The sequence below is a fragment of the Chrysoperla carnea genome, chromosome 1, assembly GCF_905475395.1.
Source record: "Chrysoperla carnea chromosome 1, inChrCarn1.1, whole genome shotgun sequence".
NCBI lineage: Eukaryota > Metazoa > Arthropoda > Insecta > Neuroptera > Chrysopidae > Chrysoperla > Chrysoperla carnea.
In genome coordinates this window covers 105,366,346-105,386,700 of record NC_058337.1, presented here as the reverse complement: position 1 = coordinate 105,386,700, position 20,355 = coordinate 105,366,346, and the positions used below count along the sequence as shown (strand labels likewise).

Here is a 20,355-nt window from a genome sequence, read left to right as displayed (position 1 = left end):
AGAATTGTCTACGCAAGTAACTTTTTGGTTATAACACAAATTGAAATGTGATAAAAAAATCTTATATAGACGCCACATAGCCTCTATATACAAACAATTTCATAGGCTGATTTAAGAAAAAAGACAAAGTGAGCAAAATCTATAAATTGAACCCGAAATTCCGAAGTGGTGCGTGAAATACAAGTTTCAAACATAGCCATACCTGTGGCTTCAAAGAAGGCTGTTTTTGGTCCAATGTTGAAATGAACTTTTTCTTAATTTTAATGTTCTATAGTAATTTTCTTTGGAAGTTTCTAGATGGCATCCATACATGATACTTTTTACCATAAACGGTATTTTTGGTATCAGTGAAATAAAGAACTTAATAAACCGTTGAAATAACTTACCCAAATTATCGTGTAGAATAGAAACATTTCCTCTGTCGTACTATTTATATAGAGGTTAAAATATTTAGGGAAGTAGTGATTGCGTGACTCATATCTACACACGTAATGGTCATGCGCAATATTTTCTATTTTTATCAAAGATGTTATTCGATTTTAACGGCGCTGACAAAGATGTCAGCGCCAGGAGTAAAAAAAATGTAAACCATACTCAGTTGATTTTTTCATAGAATATAAAGACTAATAGGACCTTAAATTTTATAATTTTTTATTTTTAATTTACATTTTGAACTTTTAATTTTTAGGTTAAATGTTTTCATATACATTATTAGTTTTAATTTTTTAGTTGTGTGAGAAATTTTTTTTTCCTGACCACAATTTGGAAATTTATGAAAAATTAACTCGCCATTTACTTTTTTTAAATGACATAATGATAAAACCAAAATTAAAACAATTATTTTAATGTTTTATATAATTCTTTAACAATTTGTGTGGTAAAAATTCTCACATTAATCTCTTTTAGGCGAATGGTATGTGCGTATGGTTTACAAGATTTAAGATTACATTTCCGTTATATATTATGTATCTATGGAGCTACATAACCATAGTTCTATTTTCTATCGCTAGATAGAGTATTTCTTAGTATTAAAATCCAATATATATTATAGAGGCTTAAAAGCATAATAAAAAACGCAATAAGTGAATTATTGGCCGTTAAAAAGGAGACAGAAAAAAAGGACAGTTAGTTTTTTGAAAATATCTTAAATCTAGGTTTTCTTTCTTGAATTAAAAACTTATTAAAAATACAACCTTTTTACAAACTTCAAAAAAAATAAAAAATAAAGAAAAAATTATTAATACTTAGAATACAATTTTTTCCATTTTAAAACTTGCTTTAAAAAGCTATAGTCTTTTGACAAATATTCAGAAAAAAAAATTTTCCTTCAAAAATCACTTTCTTACTTATGAATTTTTACGAAAATGGGAAAACGTATACGTTTAAAAAAATAAATATGGAGTCCGGTTTCAACCGAAGATTTTGTCGGGAAAAATAGTTTTGCTAGCACACCACGTACAGATTTCATTCTTTGGGATAAGCCCCACAGCGCAAACTGATTATATGTATGAATGGAACATGTACATATACATATGTACATATACATCGACTGTAATATTACTCAAAAGATTATAGACTTCGAGGAATTTGTAATTTTTGGAGTTAAAAAAAATGTTTACAAAATAAAAAAATAAATAAAAATCTTAGTTGTTCCTGTTTCTGTTTCTGTTTAATAAAACTAGCGCCCCAACTGCCCCAAGTCCCAGTCCCAATCCCAACGCAATTTGTCCCCAACCTGGAATTTGAGATTGTGTTTCAGATTGTGTTTCAGATTGAACCACAATTGGTTGGATGGATGAATAGGTTGATCTTATTGGTGAAGACGGGCGGTAAGATGAACTGATTGAAGTGATTGGCGAATACGGTTGGATTCGCGATTCACTGAAATAGACATTCTCACACTTACACCGTTGATATTCTTCTTTTGATACTGAAATTAAAAATTAAAGAATTAGTAGTTAAATAGTTAAATTAATTTTTTTTTTTTTATTGGCAAGTCTAATATACTTTCTCAACCGTTTTCAACCAAACAAACTATTTGTTATGAATAAAATAACATGATACTTACAAATGAATTGAGGAATTATTGTAGGATCCAATTCAATTTTATTAATTATTTTGTTTAATCGATAACCCATATCAACAATTGTACTTCGGTTTATATCTGAAAGCAGATTGTGTTCTTTCTGCCAATAATATTGGATTTCACAAATTTCTATTGCTTCAGAAAAAGCTTTTAAAATCTAAAAATTAAAAATTTTATTTCATAATTTGTTTTCTTTTTTTTTTTTTTCTTTTTTTTTTTGAATCAACATTTCTTGTATAAACTTACATGAACAAAAACTTTGCTTAAAGAACCTGATGTCCAAAGTCTTTTGTTTTTGGCTTTTTTCAACTCCCATAAACAAATTGTTTTTAAATAATAGCTAGCAATTTTCGCAAAATTTTGTGAATCACGAAATTTCTGTTGAAAAAATTTCAGTAAATTATTTATTTAGGTTAAATTTAATTTCAAAACTTACTTTTAATAATCGCAAAGCAGGTTTTAGTCTTTCATTTCCTGATATTAATTTTTTTTCGTGGTCGTGAAACGCTAATCGCCAATTCAAATTAGCACCACTTGTATTATTTGACCCACTTTTTATTGGTTTTGGAACCACATACCAGGATAACATCTAAAAATGTAAAATTCATCAAGATTCCTATTAAGAGTTTTTTGAAGAGTTAAATATTTTCGGCTTTTCAGAAATCTTAATATTTATAAATGTTTCTCAAAATCAGTTTGTTGACATTTTTTGTTCCGTATTAAAATACAAACAGGATTTATTTTAGAAACATTTGAATTTACTTTGTTCTCTACAGAATCTTCTTCTTCAGAATTTTCTTCGTAAGAATCTTCTTCTTCAGAATTTTCTTCATAAAAATCTTCTTCTAAAAATTTCGATTTTCGTATATTGCAAATCTCCGATGGCGGGCATCGATTTTGCATTTGAAGAACAGGTACTAAATCAACACTAAATTCAATATCGTCTTTTTCTACATGCAACGTGATGGCTGGACCAGATGTGGAATAACATATCTAAATATAAAAACAATAATTAATTTTAATGTAAACAAATAATGTAGTAATTATCTATAATTACCCATTGATCACTGTCATATGTGTATCGATTTATGGTTTTTTGTACAACCGATTGAAGCCAATAACGAAATTTATCAGGTATAAAGAATTTATTTTCATCAAACCAGTTAGCCATTACTCTGGAAATAAAAAAATAAATAAATTTTATGCCAATGGTTATTACTGAGCTAATCTATACGTATGATTCAGTTTTTTAAGCATTTAATCCTATAAAAGATAAGCCCGGAATATTCTTTTGCTGGAATTTAGTTCTTAGGTACGTTTACTGCCTAAACTAGCATAGCATTGAACAATTCTTCTTATTCTTCAATTCGTCTTAAGTATTTACCTCTATAAATGGGGTTAAAAATGTATAAATGCAAGACATGCGGCACGCAAAGCAATAGGAAAAAAAAGTTATATTTTTTAATAAAAAAAACAACTTATGATTGGTTGTTGTAAACGTTTGTATCCGTTGAAACAGAGAGCCAAGCGTAATCACACTAAATTCACATTTTTCGGCTTGTTTCCATGTAAAATTATGTTATAATAGAGTGAAAACAAGTTAGAAAAAGCTTTTTTAACTGTACGTTAAAAAAAACTCTAATATGATTCTTACCCTATTAGTGTCGCATAATATGTCGTTTGTAGCTAATAGTGGGAACTCACAACCGAGCTCCTTATCAACCGAGCTATGTGGAATAAAAATAAATTTTCCTTTTAATTTTCAAAAACTAAATATGCGATATAGGCTGCTCAACTTAACTTAAAAGGACTAGGATACATTGGCACAAAATTGCAAACCGTCGGGGCATAATAAAAGGACCATTAAAAAAGAATATGTTACACTACACAGGCATTATTCTATTTCTTACATAATAATTTTTTGTAAACTAATCATCACCTAATTTTTTATCTGTCCTTTCCGAAAATCATGTCATGATTTTCTATCAATAATTACGAAATTTGACTTATTAATTTACTTGGGGCTCCTTACTGCAAAAAATGATTCGAAATTTGCTAATGTCTCCAAGTCTTAATACTAACAAGGACTATTAATTTGAAAAAACTTTCATCTTACTTGTAGCGCTCACTCCAATATTGGTCTTTTAGCAATCTTCTATGTTCAAGATCTGAAATTCGTATTCTCACATATCCAGGTTTCTCCGGCGACGACGTTATTTCCAAAGCATCATAATTAATTGGTAATTTAAAAATTAAATCCAGATCGTATTCGTCTGGTTTACCAATTTTTAAGCCTTCGTAGTAGCTTCCAGCGTATAATATTGATTGAAACATAGAATCAAATAATATATCAACATCTTGCATTCTGTTTACGAATGACGGAATAAACTGCGAAAAGAAGTACAATATATTTATCCATAATGTAAATTTAAATTTGTATTCTCTTAGAAACGAACTTGGAAACGGGTTAGCACTATAATTTGCGTTAAAAAATTGTTTTATACAGTAAACCTCGGTAACATAAAAACCTCTGTTACTTCAAAAAATACTATGTTCCCTTCCCATCAGAGCCCAAAACCCCTATAACTTAAAATATGCAGCCTCTATAACTTAAATAAATAATCTCTGTATAGGCCCTCAGTAACTACATAGAAACATGTACATACCTCTATATTAACTAGGGTACATAGAAACATATACATACCTCTATATTAACCTTTACCTAACATAGACCCTTGATAACTTAAAACCTCTATAACTTAAAATATTTTGTGTTTCCCTTGGACTTTAACTTATCGAGGTTCTACTGTATATGAAAAAATAGGTCTACGTCGTCATGTAAGTAATTGTCATTTTCTGTTGCCAGATTCTAGTCTGAAACATTATTGTAATATAGGGTTTAAATTTGTGTTGTAATGTGTGACACGGAATCAGGCAACAGAAAAACAAACTTAATAAATGCTCATGTAGCACCTGTTTTGGTCAATAAACGGATGAGAAATTAGGAATCTGGAAACAACAGAAAAGGATAAACAAATATGATAGTATAGGAGCTATTTTGGTCTATTCTTATAAATAAATACCTTGTAGAAGAAAGCATTGGTTTCTTTTCTTTCTTCAGCATTTAATGATATAAATTTTGAATTAATATAATGTAATTCACTTTCAACAACATCATATTTAGTATCATTTTCTAAACTTATACTTGCAGCCATTTTTTTAGACAACTTTCAATTATCAATATTCACTTTAAAAAAACTGAAAATTAGTAATAATTAATTGTGATTTAATAAAATTGATTGAAATTTAATAATGAACGGATGCATGCAATTGCAACGATTACATTTAAATATTGATGGTTATGTGGCTACGTGATAAGATAGTGAAATTATCTACGTTTACATTTTAACAATAATAAAAGTTTTTTTAATATTTAGGGGATTACTAAATGCGTGATTTACATCTACACATGTAAGGGTCATGCGTATTTTATAAATATTTGATCAACTATCTTTGTCTAAAAGTTTTGTATGTTGTATTACATGCAGGATGTGGTAAGTAAAATTAAGGATGTTATATCAAAATATATACAAATTTAGTACGATGTTCTTCAATTAATACTAAAACTACTGCAAATATTTTTAAACGATTCACTTAGCCATTTAATTAACAGGTATTATAAATTTAAAAAACAGTAATTTTACAATTTTAAATTCATTTCAATCACCATAAAAAAGCTATTAAGCTTTCCAAATTAGGTGTTCACAAAATCACCTAAATAGTCCATTTCCATCTGTCATCTATCATCACGATAATTCAAAAGTGAAAAGAGATATTCAGCTGAAATTTTTACAGCGTTCTCAGGACATCAAAAATGAATGAGCAACATAGGTCAATTGAGGCTTGGCTTCTGCAGAACCCATCTTGTAAATTGTAAGAAACAGAACAAAAGTTTAAATACAAAATGTAAATAAAAAAATAAACAACTTTTTTTTGAAAAATTTTTTCGGAAATAATTTTTTTTCGAAATTTTAAAAGGACGGTCAGAATGTCACCATTTTATGTGGCAGAAATGTTTTTGTTTTTTCAAACTTATTTATAAAACAATACAAGGTACCTGGTATTCAACACTGTCTATACAAGGTATTTCAAGAAGTAACTCAGTCAATTGTTTATTTTCACTCGTTTAATTTAAATCTTATATATTGCTTTTAGTATTAAAACTATTTATTTACTTCGTGACATGCTATAAAACGTAGAATTCACGAATTGCTGATTTTCCGTACTTTTCCTCCGATTGTTTACGTCCCAAACTTCCTTAAATGCACGCTAATAGAAAAAACATTGTATTTTGTCTTTGTTATTACATTTACCTGTCTTATAGTGTTTGTTCTTTTTACACATACTGCTTCAATAATTAATGTCTAGAGTGCTTACTATAAAAATATATAGTGCAGGCGCTGGGTAAAGTTTAATAAGTAAAATATCGCAAATTGAATTTTTTCTTAATAATCGTTAAAAGACTTTCTTTAGACAATAGAGTTGTGAGATAAAAAAGTGGCCAATTTATCCCATCTTTTTTAGTGAGTGAAACAATATATTTTGTCCAATCGAACTGTACTTTCTGTGACATTAGAAAATAGGAAATTTCCTAAAGTAATTTTCTCTAAACATAGTTGTATTTTAAATTTTGCTACCCATTAATTAAAAAAACGAAATTTTGTGTGTTAATTGTAAGCATGCAGCACAAATTTGAGATTGGAATGAACATGATTGGATGAACTGGGAAGCATCTACCTGACAAAGTAAAAAATTCACTAGAAGAATTTTCGGAAATTGCCATACACTTTTCGATCTATCGAATAATAAACTTTTATTTTGTTTTACCTTATATATGTACTTTATGTGGAATTTTAACTTCTGGAATACGATTCACATTTTTTGCATAGTACCTAAATCCCCGAAATCCATTTAAAAATCTCCTTGACTAAAATAATTACAAACATATCTTTTGTATATTTTTATAGAAATATAAAAAAACTAAAAAGTTTTTTTTAATTAATCGCGAGCTTCAGTGTATCAAGCACATAGATTTGACACGTGTTTTGATTAAAAGTAGATTTTTTCACTCGCGGGCAAAAACAAAACACAGGTACGTTGATTTGATTAACTTTTGCCCTAAACATTTCCTATACTAGATAAGTTAAAAAAATATGGAAAATTTAAATGTTGCATTTCTACCTGCGGCCAGATGCGAATAACAAACGAAAAGAAAGCGAAAGGTAAAAAAAACCAGGATCGTATCAAGGAGAATTTGGATAGTTTTTTGAAAGGAGTTATTTTAATAATCATAATGACAAATGTAAATATCATCTTAAAATTAAAATCGAATTTATTTATAATGCTTCTAGAAACAATTGAGTAATGATAGCTTTAACGAATTTTTTAGTTAATTACTAAAATAGAAATTCGTTCTTAAAAATAATTTGTACTTTTTTACACTTGAACACTAAGATCCTACGTAAATGCTTAAAATTTTTTTGGAGACACACGTAAAACACTATACAAATGAGAGCTAGGAAATGGTATAAGATTTCGATCGACACGGCAATTGTTAATAATTTTAACTTTTATTTGGATTAATCGATTTGAAGATTCGTGACTTATAATTTCTTAAATGCTTTATATAAAAAGATAGGGTTGAGGGATCAAATACACTAAAATGAAGACACATCTTCATTCCAGATGGGTGCTCCACGAAACCTTATGTAGTTTTATCATATACATAATACTCCTACCATATGGTGAGGTGAAAGAGACACCCAATGAAATCAGAAGAGTACAGACAGTCTGTTTCTAAAATTTACAATTTTAATTATAAACTTTTGACTCTTGCATTGAAAAATTCCTGCCATTTAATTATATTAGTGTCCTCAATAATTTTCTCAGACAGAAAACATTATCGAAAATCTTAATTACCGATTATCGTGTTAATATGACCACGATTAAAACCTCGATATTATTAATTACTAAACTTACATTAATCAATTTTGTAGAAAGGTAGGTTTAAATAATCATAAGGTTATCTCTTTATTATGAGAGCTCACGGTATAAAAAGGTCAAATATTTAGACTGTAATAAGCGTAAAAAACTTTAGACTAAACTTATAATGTACTACATATATGTATGGTGTGTATAAAAATCAGTTGCATTGTTCATTGTTGACTGTAACTGTTCTCGATTTGAGCCCGAGGAATTGTTCCTGAAGAATTGAATAGACGTAAAGATGTTTTTTATAGCATTCAATTCTTCAATACTTTGAACACTGTTGATTTCATTGCATACAATAGCAATCAGTTTCTGTTTCTCTCGGTGAAGTTTTGAATTTTCAATTGACGATTGATTATAAGTATTTGAAATTTTGCCTGAATCCTTTTCTTCAATCAGTTTCTGTTTCTCCTCTCGGTGAAGTGCATTGAAATTATCAATTGATGATCGACTATTAGTATTTGAATTTTTGCCTGAATCGCTTTCTTCAATCAGTTTTTGTATCTCTCGATGAAGTAAATTGAAATTTTCAAGTGATGATTGATTATTAGTTTTTGAAATTTTTTCTGAATCCTTTTCTTCAATTAGTTTATGTTTCTCCTCTCGATGAAGTGAATTAAAATTTTCAATTGATGATTGATTATTAGTATTTGAAATTTCGCCTGGATCCTTTTGTTCAAACACTTTCTGTATCTCTCGGTGAAGTGAATTGAAATTTTCAAGTGATGATTGATTTGAAATTTTGTCTGATTCCTTTTCTTTCGGCACGTTTCCAATTTTATCTATAAAAATATAAAAAAACGTAAACACTAAGGTATAACGTATGTACATTAAACACTGCAGTAGTGTAGACGGGGAAGTAAATACGGCGAGAAAGTGAACCTCTAAAACGTGACATGAGGGGAAATAATAATATATGAATTTTTGAAGCGAATATATGATTTTTTTTTTTTGCTTTAATAAAAGCTCATTCATATAAAAAAAATAGCAGGAAAAAATTATTTTTCGAATAACTATAAAAACAACCAAGATAAAAGCATTCAAGGATTTGCATATCTCTTTCTAGCAAAACAAAATTCAGCATGGAGTTCTTATGGGAAACATAGTATATGACGTCAAATACTATGTCTGATCTCTCTGTCTAATTAGTAGTTAAAATGCTTGTATCAGCCATATTTCTTAGTCGACCTTCATTTAATATCATTTTTTGGCATCTCTTTTACGGTATTTTCATATTTTGTTAAGAAATGCGAATCAAAACCTTGAATAGGATATAAAACAGAGTATTTTCAGGATGTTGCAGCTCATATAGAAATAAAATTGCCCATTACTAGGTCAGTTACACAAATTCATGTAAAACATAGATCTGTAAATTCGCGTTATCGCGCAAATTCGCAGATGGACACTACCTGCCCTGTCTCCCATAATGTTCTCTGTCAATAATTGTTGAATATTAAAAGGCATTTAACGTCGATTATACAGGTAAGTTTTGTTTTTGCAACTTTTATTAAGTTTTTAAAATGTAACTAAAAAATTTTTAACAAATCGTTAGTCACACTTATTCAAGATTATGTGATCAAGGATATATTTCAATATTATTTACCCTATGATAACCATCCACTTAGTTCATTTTGACATTACTTGATAACTTTTTTTCCAAATATATGACATTCATTTTTCATTTTATGGGCCATGTACGGGAAATTTTGAAAAACTATTAGGTTAAATTTATTTTTAAACTTTCAAATTATCGGGTAGCTTAATATTCAACTCAAAATTTAAGAAAAACAAAATTTTTTTCATCTGATCAACGATTGTAAAATATTTTGTCCCATGTATTGTATGGTTATCATTAGGTCCCAAAGTTATCATTAGGTATTAAGAATTTTGGAAACTCAAATAATTCAACTTATTATAATTGAAAACGGCGAACTTAACTAACAACTATAATCTTCTAAGAAATGGGCATAAACACATTTTAAAAAAATTTTCTAGTCAAAAAACTCAATTTTTTTAACTTCTTTAATAAAAATTTCTTATAAACAATTGACAAATAAGCACTTCGAAATTCGTCATAAGCTGTTGAAAATACTGAAGCAAAAGGATAAAGTTCAGAGGATACGCAAAATTTCCACTTAGTCACCATTTCAAATACAAGGTAATTTACATTTGAATGGAAATTTTTTCAATGATTACAAATGTAAAGGTGGTATAAAAATTGAATTTATTTTACAAAACTTTTACAAAAAATAAAAATGATAGCCTTAAACAGTAAAGTTTTTGGGTTATATTATTAAAATAGGAATTCATTCTTAAAAGTAAATTACCTACGTAATAAAATAATTATAAAAATTTATAAAATTAATTGTACATATTTTGCTTTTATGAACTAATCATAATCAACCGTGTATGTTTATAAAAAAAAAAAGAATTATAAAATGATTAGGTGATCTATTATGGTCTATAGATTTATGTCGGGTTACCCTTTTTTGTGATGTAAATCAGTTTAAGAAGTCTTCAGCGATATGTAGCGTCCTATAATGAGCCTTCGAAAGTTTATAAAATTATAGCACTAATCGAGCATAGAATAAAGGTTTTACATATAATATAAACATTTGAAATTATTAAAAATCATTTAAAATTATACTGAAAACCGTTTTATTAATTTTTGTTTTATTTTAATAGTATGAGTTTAGCAAAAAAGAGCGTCTGTTCAAGTCCAATAATAAAATGTGGATAGCTTGTTATTAATCAGATCACTTTGAACTCAACCGTTCATTTTAGGTGCTCCATATCGCTTCCGTTTGCTCTTTTCTACTAAACGTATCCAATGGCTAGATAAATCACTTAATTAATTTTGTGCAGTTTACTACAAGATTATCTTAAGTTTTTTTGGTTTAAGGATAATCGAATTCAAACTAATGAACACAGATGGCAAAGCGTAATGCATTATAAAGCAAAATGAACATATTTAAAGATCAGAAAGTTATTTAGTCTCTTTTAAACAACCAATAGAGCATTAGAACTACTTCAAATTAACGGTAAATTATTTGCACTCAATAATTTCTTTGGTATAGAAGTATTTATATAGTAATCACAGAACCAGAAATTTTTTGCTGGTCCATATATGCACTTTTTATTTTGAGCGGTTCCTGAGAGACGTTAAGCTATTGTACCACTCAGGCTAAGAATACTTATTTACTATGTCTATTATGTAAAATAAAAAGTACGTTTAACGATCTATAGTTCGTTAAAAAAATACTAAAGCTTCTGAGTCAAATGATTGGATTTTTTAACAAAACTCCGAAAAAGGCCATTTAATTGTTTAGGAACCAATTAATTCTTCAAAAAGATAGCAAATTTTGTAACACTTAAAAGGCCTACTGTGATCTTTTTTTAATGAAAATAAATTTGACCTTGTTTCTTTCATATTTTTAAACGAACTATAGTTACTTTAACTAGAACGTTATAATTTGATCCGAAATTAATAAAATATATATGAATTAGTCTAGTCAATGAGACTAGATGTCCGACATTCAGGGAATGTCAATTCGCAATAAAATTTTAAAAAATCACATTCATTAAAAAACAATAAATTATTATTAAATATTATAAAAGTAAAATTAAATACTGATAAAATTATCTTATTTCTGACGGGGAAGGAAAAATTCAAAACGTATTAGATTTTACCTTTTTTAACTTCATAGTAGATAAGTTATTGTTTTTACTTGCCCTGAGATCTAAAATATGAATAGAATTTAAAAAAATTCCTGTTAACACTATCACGTAAATTTAAGTTTATGGAATTGGGGGATTCAATTTTCCTTTACTTACCTCCTCGATGGTTGGAATATTGTTCATACTCTCTCTTTGATACTGAAATTAAAACAAAATATGTTAATATGTAAAATCCATGGTAAAAAATTAAAAATTTGTGTCTTACAACAATATTTCAAACTTTAGATATATGTTTCCAAACTAAAATTATTGACATTTCGTCGAAAAATTAGTCAAAATTAAATTATTTCGTATGAGCCGAAGGATCTTCTTAAAGTAAATATTTTTTTTAGTTTCTACGTAACGTGCTGTTAATTAAAATTATCTACCTCACTCAACAGTTTTCCTTTCCTGTTTCAGGTAATGGAGTCTACTACTCGTACATCAAATTCCGCATGTAAATCACAATTTCGCTACGTTTCACTGTGCCTATGAGCACTTTAGATATGAAAGAAAGCTCGAATATTTTTCAACCTAGGCATTTTCTTATGCCAAGTATTACGACAAACATGTACCAATTATTGAGAAAAAACAAACATTTACCGCACGTAAAATTATTTTCAATTAAAACGAAATTTTCAGCATAACTGAACTGTACGCGCTCATCAACGGAAAATGAAAACTGCATTAAAATGGCGACCTGACCACATAATAAAAATAAAGATACGAATATTGTGATTGTTTCAATGTGCCTTATGTTCTCCTAAAATGTTTTTTTTTTATTTTTTAATTTATCGCTGACATTAACAATTTGGAAAAAGTTAAATTATAAAATAATGAATAACTTACAAATAAAAGATGGAATTAATCTTGGATCCGCTTCGATTTTATCAATAATTTTCTTTAGTGTGTTGGAATTATTATCGATAGTATCTTTCTTAACAACCGCAAGTAAATTATTTTCCTTTTGCCAGTAGTAATCGATTTTACCAACCTTTAACGATTCATAAAAGGCTTTCAAAAGCTAAAAAATCAATATTTAAATGAAAAAATTTTCTTATACTTAAATCTTATCATGTGCACTTACATGGACAAATACATAGCTCAAAGATCCCGATGTCCATAGTCCATTATTTTCGGGTTTTTTCAACTCCCACAAACAAATTGTTTTTAAATAGTAGCTAGCGATTTTTGGGAAGTTTTGGGAATCACGAAATTTCTGTTGAAAAAAATTAAGATAGATCATTTATCTACGTATAAACATCATTTTAAAACTCACTTTTAACAATCGTAACGCAGGTTTTAGTCTTTCATTTCCAGCAATTAAGACTTTTTCATGTTCGTGAAAAGCTAATCGCCAATTTAAATTCACTTCATTACTTTTAGAATTACTTCCATTTGACGTTTTCACTGGTTTTGGAACCACATACCAGGATAATTTCTGAAAACATTCATGATACGTTTATTAGGATTCCCATTCCCTTAAGCGTAATAGATTCACTTATTCTGATTGGGATAAAAATAGTATAAAAAGAGGTGAGAAATTCAGTTTAAATACAGTGTACGAATCGAATGGATGTCATTGTTTCTAGAATATGTATAAACGGTGTAAATATAAGCGAGGAACCAAAAAATTTTTGATGTGAAATTTATACTTTGCCTTTACGAACATGCTCGAGTAATTAATAATTTTATTTTTAACTTTTTAGATTGTTTCGATAACTATTGACACCGAACCTTAGTTAACTTAAAACACTCAAAATAAGTAATTTTTATTGTTTTCTTTCATTAACGATTATTGTCGATATTTTAGAAACTCGTCTTCATTATACGAATCAGATTTTTGTATTTTTTTTTTTTTTTTTTTTTTTAAAAACTACTGCAAACAACGATTTTTAAACACATCAAAGGCAAAAAATCGAACAAATCACAAAAATAGGGTTCTTTTAACTATATTGGATGAGTAGTTTTTAAGTTATGATCTAAAATACTTAACTTAACTAATCGTTAAATTACCCGGTTTTTTGTATTTTTTGGGCCTTAATGACTTTGAATAATCCATGAAAACGAATATCTGTTTCATTTCGCTATTGAACGGAAAGTTTTGTATTATCGATTGGTATTTAACAACTCTAGACAATGAATTTTATAGAAAATGGAGACAAAATAATTTTGCCGATTTTTTGAAATTTTCTTAAAGGTATTTGTATAACTGAAATTAAGGCATTGAATTAACTGATCCCTCCAAAGGTTTTTTTTAAGTTATTCCTCATTGAAACTGTTTATGTTTAATTTGTAACTCAAACATACGAAAAATATTATTTACTTTTCCATCTGCAGATTTTTCCGCTTCTTTTATATTGCAAATTGCCGGAGGTGGAGCTCGATTTTCCATTTTAAGAACAGGTACTAAATCAATACTAAATTTAATATCGCCTTTTTCTACATGTAACGTAATTGCTGGACCAGATGTGGTAAAGGTTACCTTATTTAATGAAAATATTATTAATTTCGAAATAGAAAAATGGAAAAGAAATTTTGAAAATGCTCAATAATCATTACCATTAATTCATTGGGGAATTTATGTTGATTAAATGTATTTTGGACAACGGATTGAAGCCAACATCGAAATTTATCAGGTATGAAGAACTTATTATTATCAAACCAATCAGCCATTACACTAGAAGTTTAAGAATAAAACGAATTTATGAATTTGATAATAAACTCATATCTTTACACTTCATAGTCAGGAAAATGCATTAACACCATTTTTAAATTGATGCCATTTTTAAAGTGATGCCTCTCATTAATTTTTTTAAATACATATAGCCAAAATAACTATTGTCAATACTTCTTTCAAGATAGAGCAGAGTCATTAAAATTACTTTTGGAATTCGGCAGGAGAATCTTAATCTTGATTGAAGTGTTTGGAGGGCTTCTGCTAACTGCCATCCAAAATTTCTACGAATTCGGATTGAATGCTCCTGTTTTCGAGGATTTTATTATATTAATGCTAGTAATTATTAATAACTAAGCAAGAGAATCATCAGCATAAATTGGGCAGAGGGTAGGATGATAAATAGATTAAATTAATAGCTTGAAAATGTAACTTTTAAAATGAAAAAATCAAATTTGTGGGAATAGTAAGAGCGAAAAGTGATGCGGAAACCCGTAGGCTAAAAAAGTTCGATAATGGGGATGATTAATTTTTTTTATCACTTCATGTGAATAGTTCTGACAGTACGGGCATATAAAAGAAGTCTGTTTTTGAAATTTTCGAAAATCTTTAGTAATAGAACGTTTTAAACTCCTAATTAAACAAAGCGGAAGATATAGAATAGTGACGTCATTGAAGATATCACCATAGAGATTAAATATAAAACTCTGTTTTGTAAGAAAGGGGCAACAATCTTTGAATACTTATAACTTCTTCGTTTTTAATCAATTTTAATTTAACTTTCGAATTTTGTTACGATATCAAGTCTACTATGACATTATGGGTAATGTGGAAAATTTAATATCAGTCATCTACACAATTCAGGCGGAAATTATAGTTTTCGACTTTTTAGAGAGGAGAGAGTGTATGTAATGAAGTATGTAGTTATTAACTGTAATAACTAAAGTAGTAACTTGTGTAACTTACTTGTAACGGTCATTCCAATGTTGATTTTTGATCAATCTTAAATATTCTAATTCGCTAACTTTTAATTTCACATAGCCAGGTTTCCCTGGTGAAGATGTTATTTTTATTTCATTATAATCAATGGGTAATTTAAAAATTAAATCCAAATCGTACTCATCTGGTTTACCAACTTTTAAGCCATCATAATAGCTTCCAGCATGTAAAATTGTTTGATACATATTTTCAAACAATTTATCAGCCTTTTTCATTTCCTTCACGAATGAATCGATAAACTGTAAAAAAGAAGTGCAATTTTAATCAACAATAGAAATATAAATGATTGATTTTTAAAACATGGACCCATTTGAAAAATCTTTCAATGATTATTTTGCCCAGGCAAATATTATGCCAGATACAAGTTCTATCAGGGGTGTGATTATTTAAATTTTGTCTATAAGTAGTTATCTTAAAAACTTGCGTTCTTAGGATTGGTACGTATCCAGAATTCCAGAATTCTAATTTTCCAGAATTTGATTGAAACCTTTTTTATACAGGATAATTTTGTATGAAGTTTCCACCTTAATACTTCGAAAGCAGAATGAAAAAAAAAAAAAAAAAAAACTTATGGTGCGTTTATTCTCACTTATTATCTTATCTACCAACACGGAGAAAATTTCTTGGGATTAAATCCTACTACTCACGGTGAATTATCTGAATCTGTTTATAACTTATTTATTATGCTTCTAAGTTTTGAATAGAAAAAAAATCAAGATTCCTATTTGGTAGATTATTCCCTTGAGCGTAATGTTAGCGATAAAAAAACAAAATTATTTGTGTATTCCATTTTAAAATATGCCTCTGACCTTACAATTATACAAAATTCTTTTTGGACACCCCGTATGATTTTTCGAAAGAAAATTGCACACTCTCGTAACACTTTTAAGAAAGCATAGACAAAAAAAAGGGAAATTCAAAACATTCCTAGCATCGCTAACATTGAATGAAATTTTTCTTATATTACTTATTGATTTTTTTAAATGTCAATCGTTTTTTATTTTATATCAATTTAGTACTCGATTAGCAGGAAGTGAAGAAACGCCTAGTAAAGCGAGAGCAAAAATTGTAGAAAATTCGAATATCTATAAAGTGGTTTTGAAAGTAATTTATGGTCCTTTTTAACCCTCTATCACGGCCAAAGCACCCTCTTAAATAAATTGTAAAACTTTAAAATCAAACTCTAAAAATTATTGTTATCCTGAAAATAAGTAACAATGATTATAAAATTAATAAAATACCTTAGTGAAAAAAGCACTTGTAACTTTTTTTTCATCATCGTTCAACGAAATAAATTTTGAATTAATATAATTTAATTCGCTGTCCACAACATTATATTTGTTTCCATTTAATAATTTTACAGCTGCAGCCATTTTTGATAGTAATCGCTACCACTTAATTTTTACTTTTATAAACTGTACATAAGAAAGCGATACTTCAATAATGAATTGTTTCTCGCTTACGACTTTATTTAAATAGTATCACAGAATTATCTAGAATTATCAAAGTTATAACACAGAATTATCTGGAATATACATTGTATTATTGTTTAAAAAATATTGAGTGGAGTGCCGAGTGCGTGACTCATATCTGCACATGTAAACGTCATGCGCACATCATAAATTTTGGTAAATCTATCTTTGTCTAAAAGTTTTATGTTTCCATTATGATTTTATATGGATTGTATATTATAGTACGGGAGGTAGTGTATTAGTTTTATTGAGATTTGTATACCGAATCAATTTGATATTTACCAATTGTTTTATGTTCAATAATTAGTAAAGTAAACATCAGAAGGTATACTCAAAATGAAGCTGTAGACGATAGCATGTGAAAGTTGTTGGGAAAATTTTGCCATACCAAGAGTCATGGAATAATTGTTATAGACGCTTAGTTTTCGAAATCAAAATTCTTGAAAAACTAAAAATGCAATAATATTCAATTTTAAGAAAACTGTGTTTTTTTCCAATCTCTGAGGGAATTAGCTAACTCTTAGCTATCGCAGCTCCTTCGCTACGACTTTTTTATTAGCAATTTAAATAGGTAGTATGCCTTCTGATAAATTACTAAATTAAATAGATTACTTATCTAATCAATCAAAAAAATATATTTAAAAAACCATAAAAAAGATGGCTAATGTGGGTTTTATGGAATATTTTTGGTAAAGTACCTATATGTTTATTAGGGCGATGAATATAAAAATAATATCTATTTCCTTCCATCACGTCTGAATTTCTTGCAAAACTCATTTAAAAAGCAAAAAATCGGAAAATCGATTATATAAAGGGTTAGTTGGGATGATACTGATTAATAAGAAAATCTCAAGATTTGGGAAATAGTCAGTTAACATTTTTGTCTTTGCAACAGTTTCTCTTGATGCTCCTCCGAGCACGTTTTCGTTTTTCATCTTCTGTTTCCCGTATATTTTATCACGAATTTCTTAATACACAATTTTATTTCGAGTATCGTGGTATTTATTTTTATAACTATTTCTCAATCCGAAGAGAAAAAAATTCATTCTTATAATGAAGTATCATTAATTTGTTTGAATATGATTGACAACTTCCAAGACTGCATTGCGACTGGATTTGGTATTATCTTTGTGGAAATTCCCTTTTGAGTCAGTATCCCTTCTATTACCCCTCTGAATTCCTTGATTTTTTCGAATGATGTTAGAAAAAAAACCTGGCTTGATTAATGTTTTTTAATATATAATCCAGTTCAGTGGATATAAATATATAAGAATCATTACAAAACTGTGCAGTTTTTTAATTGCAGACCAGAGAAAATATAACTTTCTAGATGATTTTTCTATTTCAACGTTCTTGAGTATCAGCGTGGTCATGTTGTCAAGTAGATATCTGCCACGTGTTTGATCAGAAGAAAAAAAAATGTAGAATACACCCACTGGCATAAAAATTGAATCAGGAATATTTTAAATGAACATTAAAAATTAAAAAATTATTCCATCAAATTCTTGAAAATAGAAAGTTAAATTAATGAAATTTTTATATAAATAAAAAAGTAGAGGAAGGTTTTTTGTATAAAATTGTTGCGAGGTGACATTCTAAGCTGGAAGTTCGTTTTTCACAATGTGGAACAGATTTTCTCAGATGAATAAAATGAATAGGCAAAATAAATAATATCATTAAAAGGTTTTAAGCTTGTTGAATCCAACTTTAAGCAAACCAACAAGATTGTAAAATTTGTTTCAAGGCCGTCCCCAGCCAGTGGGCAGAAAGGTGGACAGAGATAAGGGATTTTTTAGATGTTAAATGTAGGTAATAAAATTTTTAACATAATCTAAAACCAAAGAGGGATTTGTGAAGGCGAAAAATGATGGGGAATCACGTAGCTGTCCCAAGCCTTCTTAGCGGCGCCGTTGGCATGCTTCGTGCAAAAAAAAAGTTGTCTTGCTTTTTAGGCCAGCAAGCCAGTAAAAAACATCAAGTCTTTACAACGTTGTCTACATATGGCCAGTATTTGAAACTATTTCTTTTTTGTCTTGGGCAGTATGTCAAAAACTATTCAAGTGAGGAGATGCATACTTGTATAGTTTTATGGCGAAAGAGAAATAGCTTTATGGCGCAGATAATATAATAATTCGATAAAATAATAATTCGAAAAAACTCACTTTGCAGGCCACCATATTGAATTTCACGTTTCAAAATTTCACTTGGACACCCCTTCAATTTCGTTTCGTTGTTTTAATTCAATAAAAAAGAAAAAAAGAGAATCTAAATTTATGATACATTTTAATTACCTATATGTCCATTCTAACTAATTTTTACAACGGAGCCCTCTAAGTATACACTATAGACTATGCATCAATATTTTTTAATCGAAATATATAACCCTAAAAAAATAATGAATTCTCTGAAATACCTAAAAGGATTAAAATGTTTATAAAATGGGTGTTCCCCGATTAAAAGCTAATTATAATTTGAACAACATACCTAATATGATCTTGATTTAAAAATCACTTGAAATTATTTATTTTTCATTATTATTTATTCACTGTTTAGTCTAATCTGCACGTAATTTAAATAATGTTATAAACAAATACTTTTGGTGTTAAACAAATAAACAAACTACACGACTATAATACCAATATTTTTAATTTTTTTAAACCATAGCTAGAGATTATATCCGATATATTTTCTGCCGTAGCTGATTAAACTTCTCATGTTCGAGCGCCTTAGTTCAAGGGTTCAGTTTGGCTGTTTCCTAATTATTTAATTTGCCATCATAATTTGATTTTCTACATTTTTTTTTGTATTTCAAACACTGCTTTTATTCAATGAAGAATAACAAATATTTTCACTCTTCATTTTTAAGGATATTAAGTATTATTAGTTAAATTAAAACATTGTTTGGATCAATTTTATTAACAATTTTACAAAAATTTTGTTTGGACGTTGGACCATAAAAAATTGGGTTCATGGCTCTTTTATATTTCATACAGCTTTTAATCATATTATATTTTTGTTTACTGTATCACGGACAGTAGTTATACATAAGCGAATTCACTCTAAGGAAAAGCATTTTGTGATATTTGTAAAAAAGTCTTTTAGAAGCGAATTACGCTGACATAAACGAATTCATACCGGGGAAAAACCATTTTCATGCGATAGGTATTTGTAACAAAACATTTAGTGTTCAAAGCCATTTGGTTAAGCACAAAGTTATTCATATTAGACAAAAATGATTTTCATGTGATATTTGTAAAAAAGCATTTAGATGTATAGGCAATTTACATCGACATAAACTTATTTCATTCCGGAGAAAGTTCAATTTCATGTAATATTTGTAATAAAAAATTACTGCC

At 28.3% G+C, this 20,355-nt stretch overlaps 2 protein-coding genes across 4 annotated transcripts; both read right to left on the bottom strand.

Moving 5' to 3' along the window:
• Positions 1-1,264: 1,264 nt before the first annotated feature.
• LOC123299360 (cyclic GMP-AMP synthase-like) lies at positions 1,265-5,365 on the bottom strand. The gene is made up of 9 exons (XM_044881740.1): positions 5,170-5,365; positions 4,203-4,474; positions 3,144-3,261; positions 2,911-3,079; positions 2,849-2,880; positions 2,523-2,675; positions 2,333-2,464; positions 2,069-2,243; positions 1,265-1,930 (listed from the first exon to the last, which is right to left on the bottom strand). Exons 1-9 carry the CDS (start codon positions 5,299-5,301, stop codon positions 1,644-1,646), a joined length of 1,470 nt encoding a protein of 489 aa, XP_044737675.1. The 5' UTR covers positions 5,302-5,365; the 3' UTR covers positions 1,265-1,643.
• A 2,642-nt stretch (positions 5,366-8,007) lies between these two features.
• On the bottom strand, positions 8,008-17,021 carry LOC123297284 (cyclic GMP-AMP synthase-like). 3 transcript variants are annotated; one of them, XM_044878896.1, is made up of 10 exons: positions 16,769-17,019; positions 15,495-15,766; positions 14,414-14,531; positions 14,178-14,336; positions 13,131-13,292; positions 12,939-13,070; positions 12,701-12,875; positions 11,969-12,010; positions 8,867-8,916; positions 8,008-8,686 (listed from the first exon to the last, which is right to left on the bottom strand). In XM_044878896.1, the coding sequence occupies exons 1-10, from the start codon at positions 16,898-16,900 to the stop codon at positions 8,261-8,263; spliced, it is 1,668 nt and encodes a 555-aa protein (XP_044734831.1). In that variant the 5' UTR covers positions 16,901-17,019; the 3' UTR covers positions 8,008-8,260. The 3 variants fall into 3 exon arrangements, with proteins under 3 accessions (XP_044734831.1, XP_044734823.1, XP_044734840.1); XM_044878888.1 differs by having other exon boundaries at positions 8,008-8,916; positions 16,769-17,021; XM_044878905.1 differs by lacking the exons at positions 8,008-8,686; positions 8,867-8,916 and adding an exon at positions 11,762-11,874 and having other exon boundaries at positions 16,769-16,959.
• Positions 17,022-20,355: the final 3,334 nt, after the last annotated feature.